Genomic DNA, 8,268 nt, shown 5'->3' on the forward strand with positions numbered 1-8,268 from the left:
ACCATGTAAGCTCCTAGCGATGAATGAAGCGCTAGAAAATAACTATGCTTGGCTTGTTCCTGAAAATTTGTTTGATGAGAGTAGCAAGCCCAAGACTAATGAAAAGGGAGCCGCTGAAACTTATGTATCCAATATACTATGCATGATTGAGAAAACTCCAAACCCCGCTGAAGATTCATCATCTCTTGATAACACTTGATATACACTTTCGCGCCTAGTCGAAAGGCGTTAAAGAAAACGCTTATGGGAGACAACCCATGTTTTTACTACAGTATTTTTGTTTTATATTTGAGTCTTGGAAGTTGTTTACTACTGTAGCAACCTCTCCTTATCTTAGTTTTGTGTTTTGTTGTGCCAAGTAAAGTCTTTGATAGTAAAGTAAATACTAGATTTGGATTACTGCGCAGAAACAGATTTCTTTGCTGTACCGAATCTGGGTCTAATTCTCTGTAGGTAACTCAGAAAATTATGCCAATTTTCGTGAGTGATCCTCAGATATGTACGCAACTTTCATTCAATTTGGGCATTTTTATTTGAGCAAGTCTGGTGCCTCAATAAAATCCATCTTTACGGACTGTTCTGTTTTGACAGATTCTGCCTTTTATTTCGCATTGCCTCTTTTGCTATGTTGGATGAATTTCTTTGATCCACTAATGTCCAGTAGCTTTATGCAATGTACAGAAGTGTTAAGAATGATTGTGTCACCTCTGAAAATGTTAATTTTTATTGTGCACTAACCCTCTAATGAGTTGTTTCGAGTTTGGTGTGGAGGAAGTTTTCAAGGATCAAGAGAGGAGTATGATGCAATATGATCAAGGAGAGTGAAAGCTCTAAGCTTGGGGATGCCCCGGTGGTTCACCCCTGCATATTCTAAGAAGACTCAAGCGTCTAAGCTTGGGGATGCCCAAGGCATCCCCTTCTTCATCGACAACGTTATCGGGTTCCTCCCCTGAAACTATATTTTTATTCCGTCACATCTTATGTACTTTGCTTGGAGCGTCGGTTTGTTTTTGTTTTTGTTTTTGTTTTGTTTGAATAAAATGGATCCTAGCATTCACTGTATGGGAGAGAGACACGCTCCGCTGTAGCATATGGACAAGTATGTCCTTAGGCTTTACTCATAGTATTCATGGCGAAGTTTCTTCTTCGTTAAATTGTTATATGGTTGGAATTGGAAAATGCTACATGTAGTAATTCTAAAATGTCTTGAATAATTTGATACTTGGCAATTGTTGTGCTCATGTTTAAGCTCTTGCATCATATACTTTGCACCCATTAATGAAGAAACACCTAGAGCTTGCTAATTTGGTTTGCATATTGGGTTTCTCTAAAGTCTAGATAATTTCTAGTATTGAGTTTTGAACAACAAGGAAGACGGTGTAGAGTCCTATAATGTTTACAATATGTCTTTTATGTGAGTTTTGCTGCGCCGTTCATCCTTGTGTTTGTTTCAAATAAACCTTGCTAGCCTAAACCTTGTATCGAGAGGGAATACTTCTCATGCATCCAAAATCCTTGAGCCAACCACTATGCCATTTGTGTCCACCATACCTACCTACTACATGGTATTTATCCGCCATTCCAAAGTAAATTGCTTGAGTGCTACCTTTAAAATTCCATCATTCGCCTTTACAATATATAGCTCATGGGACAAATAGCTTAAAAACTATTGTGGTATTGAATATGTACTTATGCACTTTATCTCTTATTAAGTTGCTTGTTGTGCGATAACCATGTTTCGGGGACGCCATCAACTACTCTTTGTTGAATATCATGTGAGTTGCTATGCATGTCCGTCTTGTCTGAAGTAAGAGAGATCTACCACCTTAATGGTTGGAGCATGCATATTGTTAGAGAAGAACATTGGGCCGCTAACTAAAGCCATGATTCATGGTGGAAGTTTCAGTTTTGGACATATATCCTCAATCTCATATGAGAACACTAATTGTTGCCACATGCTTATGCATTAAAGAGGAGTCCATTATCTGTTGTCCATGTTGTCCCGGTATGGATGTCTAAGTTGAGAATAATCAAAAGCGAGAAATCCAAAATGCGAGCTTTCTCCTTAGACCTTTGTACAGGCGGCATGGAGGTACCCCATTGTGACACTTGGTTAAAACATGTGTATTGCGATGATCCAGGTAGTCCAAGCTAATTAGGACAAGGTGCGGGCACTATTAGTATACTATGCATGAGGCTTGCAACTTGTAAAATATAATTTACATAACTCATATGCTTTATTACTACCGTTGACAAAATTGTTTCATGTTTTCAAAATAAAAGCTCTAGCACAAATATAGCAATCGATGCTTTCCTCTTTGAAGGACCATTCTTTTTACCTTTATGTTGAGTCAGTTCACCTATCTCTCTCCACCTCAAGAAGCAAACACTTGTGTGAACTGTGCATTGATTTCTACATACTTGCATATTGCACTTGTTATATTACTCTATATTGACAATTATCCATGAGATATACATGTTACAAGTTGAAAGCAACCGCTGGAACTTAATCTTCCTTTGTGTTGCTTCAATACCTTTACTTTGATTTATTGCTTTACGAGTTAACTCTTATGCAAGACTTATTGATGCTTGTCTTGAAGTACTATTCATGAAAAGTCTTTGCTTTATGATTCACTTGTTTACTCATGTCATTACCATTGTTTTGATCGCTGCATTCATTACATATGTTTACAAATAGTATGATCAAGGTTATGATGGCATGTCACTTCAGAAATTATCTTTGTTATCGTTTTACCTGCTCGGGACGAGCGAGAACTAAGCTTGGGGATGCTGATACGTCTCCGACGTATCGATAATTTCTTATGTTCCATGCCACATTATTGATGATATCTACATGTTTTATGCACACTTTATGTCATATTCGTGCATTTTCCGGAACTAACCTATTAACAAGATGCCGAAGAGCCGTTCTGTTGTTTTCTGCTGTTTTTGGTTTCAGAAATCCTAGTAACGAAATATTCTTGGAATTGGACGAAATCAACGCCCAGGGTCCTATTTTGCCACGAAGCTTCCAGAAGACCGAAGGGGAGTCGAAGTGGGGCCACGAGGCGCCGCCACACTAGGGCGGCGCGGCCTAGGTCTTGGCCGCGCCGGCTCGTCGTTTGGGGCCCTCGTGTGGCCCCCGCGTTGCCCTTCCGCCTACTTAAAGCCTCCGTCGCGAAACCCCCGGTACCGAGAGCCACGATACGGAAAACCTTACCGAGACGCCGCCGCCGCCAATCCCATCTCGGGGGATTCCGGAGATCTCCTCCGGCACCCTGCCGGAGAGGGGATTCATCTCCCGGAGGACTCTTCACCGCCATGGTCGCCTCCGGAGTGATGAGTGAGTAGTTCACCCCTGGACTATGGGTCCATAGCAGTAGCTAGATGGTTGTCTTCTCCTCATTGTGCTTCATTGTTGGATCTTGTGAGCTGCCTAACATGATCAAGATCATCTATCTGTAATGCTATATGTTGTGTTTGTCGGGATCCGATGGATAGAGAATACTATGTTATATTAATTATCAAGTTATTACCTATGTGTTGTTTAAGATCTTGCATGCTCTCCGTTATTAGTAGAGGCTCGGCCAAGTTTTCGCTATTAACTCCAAGAGGGAGTATTTATGCTCGATAGTGGGTTCATGTCTCCGTGAATCTGGGGAGTGACAGAAACCCCTAAGGTTATGGATGTGCTTGTTGCCACTAGGGATAAAACATTGATGCTATGTCCGAGGATGTAGTTATTGATTACATTACGCACCATACTTAATGCAATTGTCCGTTGTTTTGCAACTTAATACCGGAAGGGGTTCGGACGATAACTCGAAGGTGGACTTTTTAGGCATAGATGCATGTCGGATAGCGGTCTATGTACTTTGTCGTAATGCCCAATTAAATCTCACTATATTTATCATGACATGTATGTGCATTGTTATGCCCTCTCTATTTGTCAATTGCCCGACTGTAATTTGTTCACCCAACATGCTTTTATCTTATGGGAGAGACACCTCTAGTGAACTGTGGACCCCGGTCCATTCTTTTATACTGAAATACAAATCTGCTGCAATACTTGTTCTTTACTGTTCTTGCAAACAATCATCTTCCACACAATACGGTTAATCCTTTGTTACGGCAAGCCGGTGAGATTGACAACCTCACTGTTTCGTTGGGGCAAAGTACTTTGGTTGTGTTGTGCGGGTTTCACGTTGGCGCGGAATCTCGGTGTTGCGCCGCACTATATCCCGCCGCCATCAACCTTCAACGTGCTTCTTGACTCCTACTGGTTCGATTAAACCTTGGTTTCTTACTGAGGGAAACTTGCCGCTGTGCGCATCACACCTTCCTCTTGGGGTTCCCAACGGACGTGTCAACTACACGCATCAGTCACTAAGTCATCACTAGTAGAAAAATGGGCATCCATCTAAGCCATAAATACCGGTTCCTTTACGAACCGGTACTAACGGGTGCATTAGTACCGGTTGCACTGCCCAGACCTTTAGTACCGGTTCGTAAGGACCTTTAATACCGGTTCGTGACACGAACCGGTACTAAAGGGTTCGCGTCAGCTGAAAAACCTTTAGTACCGGTTTGTGACACGAACCGGTATTAAAGGGTAGACCTTTAGTACCGGTTCGTGACACGAACCGGTACTAAAGGTTTTTCTGCTCCCCCACGCAGCCCCCACACCCCCCCCCCCCGTGGATCGCCTTTTTTAACATTGTAAAATAGAAAAGAAAATGATTGAAAATTCAAAAAATAAAAATCTTCTGAGATTCCTGTATGTTACGCAACCTACTATTAGGGAAAATTAACAAATTTGAATTTCAATATTTTTTGCAAAAAAAGTTTGAAAAATGGTAAAACCGCATTAACTTTTGCATACGACGTCGGAAAAAACGTATAATATATCAAAATCATCGTGGGAAAAAGTTACATCCGAATTCACCCGGGTTTACCCGGTTAGCCAATTTTTTGATACTCAAAATTCCAAATGAAAATATGAAAGCAGGAAGATTTTAGTTTTTTTTCCAGAAATTTAGAATTTTATATATTTTTATTTTTTTTAAATTAAAATATTAATTATAAGATTTTTTGAGTCCTAACATATTACTATTACTTTTATCAAATTATAAGATTTTCAATTTTTCAAGTTTTAGGTTTTGCAAAAAATATTAATTTTTTTAAAAATAATTAAAAATAATAAATATTAAAAAAGTTAATTTTATTTATTTATTCAACATTATTATTACATCATTACTTTTGTTTATTAAAAGAATTATTTGGAATTCAAACGATAAAAAGTGTGACATCGACCAACATGTTAATAGGATTGATATGATACTACTATCACATACATGCGCGCGAAGCACTTGGAAGTGAAACGGGATGGAACTTGGAAGTTAAGCGTGCTAGTGTGGGAGTAGTGTGAGGATGGGTGACCGACCGGGAAGTTTGACTACGGGTAAGTAATTTGACTAGAGATTAAGTGTAGTTAGAGACTAACGGAAATACTAGTAATTCTGAAAAAAATAAAAAAAAGAGGCCGTGAAAAAAAGGGTGTGAAAAATAATTAGAAAAAATGGAAAAAAAATTAAACAAAATAGGCTTTAATACCGGTTCGTGTTACGAACCGGTACCAAAGCTCTCCAGCCCCACGGGTTCCTCCGTGCCCACGTGGAGGCACATTTAGTACCGGTTCGTAAGGAACCGGTACTAAAGATGGGAGGCTTTTAGTACCGGATAATTAGTACCGGTTCCAAAACCGGTACTAAAGGCCCTTTGGAACCGGTACTAAAGGGGGTTTTTCTACTAGTGCATGTACTAGCGTGGATTTTTTTTATAGATAAAAGACAATTAGTGCCCGACTTAAATTAATAAAGCCTCATAGATTTATGGTTCATACATGATGCGGCATACAAGTTGGCCAAGGTAGAAGCTAACACGTGCCCAAGGCGGCAAGGCACAGCAAACACAAAACGAAACAAACTCGAAATCACAATTAGTGGAGCTAAGCTTGATCATTAATTCCTGGGCGTGGAGTTCCTTTAGCCCGCATGCCATGAGGGAGAGTGTTGCCTTGACCTGGGATTTTTTCACTGGGTGTCCAAAGCTGCAAGAAGAGAACAATTTTACACAAAATATCAACCGGGAGATTAAGAGCTTCCGCTTCAATGGCAAGCTTATTACGCACATGCCACAGTGCGTAGAATTGTGCTAAAAACAAGAGACAAGCCAGTCTAAGAATTTGTCCCCAAAGACATGTTGAAGTGTGGCACTGTACCTGCGAAAGTTAGGCATACATGTAGCTAACCGAGTAGATTCCAGATTGCTCGAGATCCCAGAAAACCTTGTCAAGCCCATCAGTGAGCTGAGTATTGAGGATGAGAGCCTAGCTTTAGCTGCCGCCAAGACTCGATCCCTGCCTGGTTCAGGGCACGACGAAGACGGATTTTTCTCGGATCCGCACGCGCGCCTGAGCAACACATAGACAATTTGATCCCCGCATATACTAAAGATGTGGAAGCTGGTCTTTTGGTGGGATCATTTCAGTCCAACGATGGAACAGAAAGAGTGTACGCTGCCATTGCATACCTCGTGTTTTGCTCCCAATTTAAAGTAGTGCTTGATTTTAATCAGGCTTTTCCAGAACGGAGAGGCCCCTTGCCCTGTTCCGGAGAAGATGCCAATGGCTGACTAGTATTTAGCACGTTTCGGTCTATAAAATATTATTGATGCATCTTATCATACATCGAAATAAATATTGCGCCCTCTATACATCTAGGACCAGAAAAATTCGCATGCCTTTTAATTTACAAATCCAGCTAATAATAGTGTAAGCTAATTAACCATGGGATTATATTCGTTTAGGTTGCATGCATGCGTACATGCTGACCTATTAGCCATTATTTGCAACCATTATATATGCCACTCTTCCCGCGCTAGCTCCTCTTGACTCCTGAGGCCAGCCTCGCTTACATACCCCTCCACCAGTCTCGCTACCGGTGGCCGGAGGAGGAATAGGCTAATTATTCCCCGTGCCCGCTGGCTGGCCGAGACCACCAGCCACCATGGACGCCGCCGAGGCTAAGCCAACACCAGTAACGGCCACGCCGTCACGGCCGCGCGCGCAGCCGCCGGTGAACCCCTGGTCGACGGGGCTGTTCGACTGCATGGAGGACCCAGGCATCTGCTGCCTGACGTGCATCTGCCCGTGCATGACGTTCGGGCTGATGGCGGAGATCGTGGACCGGGGAGCGACGTCGAGCGGCGCGAGCGGGGCGATGTACATCGGGATGGGGGTCATGACGGGGTGGGGGTGCCAGTGGATCTACACCTGGTTCTACCGCACCAAGATGCGCGCGCAGTACGGCCTCCAGGAGACCCCCTACCCGGACTGCTGCGTCACTGCCTTCTGCGAGCCCTTGGCCATCTGCCAGCAGTTCCGCGAGCTCAGGAACCGAGGCTTCGTCATGGACATCGGTACGTGCCCTCTACGTTTGTCTCGTGTAGAGTCCTGTGTTGAAGAACTCTGTGTTGACAGAGTTCTAATTTCTAAATTGTTTTCGTGCAGGATGGCACGCGAACATGGAGCTGCAGCAGCAGCAGGGGCGTGGCGGCAACGCGGCCACGGTGCCGCCGGCCATGCACGCTGATGGAATGACCCGTTGATCGATGATCTAAGTTCTGTGCTAGCTAGCTTAATTAGCTCTAGCTACCAACCTGTCGGATCCATACATACGTATAGTCTTTGCTAGCTAATGGTAAATCGCAACGCTGCTTCTTGCACCTCGCGGATGCAAGGAGATTTATCTTTTTTGACGCCGAGTCGAGTAGTAGTTCATGTTATCATCACGGGTTCTCTGGTGTGTAAACTGCAATTCAAGGACATTTAGATATAGTCAGATGCACGTTTGTCTTCATTATCACTAGAGGTCAATATGAAATGTTTCCACTATAGTTTTCGATGCATCAGCTTTTAGGAGCAAAGATAATAGTAGAGTCAATTGACAGCTACATTTGATTGCCTTGCCATCTCATCCAAAACCCATGCTCAGATTCTATCTCATCTAGTTGGCGAGGTTCGGAGGTCGATTTATATGAGTCTCGGCTTCGATTTATATGATCTAAAAGCGTATGGAAAGAAGTCTAAATCTACTTCCGCAAAGAAAAGTAAAAATCCACGTTACCTCCGCAAAGATGTAAATGTCATAATCTCTTAATGATTTCCAATTTGTGACATATTTATTAATTGCAGAGATTTAGATGACC

General features: G+C 42.4%; 1 protein-coding gene across 1 annotated transcript; it reads left to right on the plus strand.

Moving 5' to 3' along the window:
- The first annotated feature begins 7,067 nt into the window (after positions 1 to 7,067).
- On the plus strand, positions 7,068 to 7,668 carry LOC124662650 (cell number regulator 2-like). The gene is made up of 2 exons (XM_047200461.1): positions 7,068 to 7,479; positions 7,571 to 7,668. Exons 1-2 carry the CDS (start codon positions 7,068 to 7,070, stop codon positions 7,666 to 7,668), a joined length of 510 nt encoding a protein of 169 aa, XP_047056417.1.
- Positions 7,669 to 8,268: the final 600 nt, after the last annotated feature.

The sequence above is a fragment of the Lolium rigidum genome, chromosome 1 (genome assembly GCF_022539505.1).
Source record: "Lolium rigidum isolate FL_2022 chromosome 1, APGP_CSIRO_Lrig_0.1, whole genome shotgun sequence".
NCBI lineage: Eukaryota > Viridiplantae > Streptophyta > Magnoliopsida > Poales > Poaceae > Lolium > Lolium rigidum.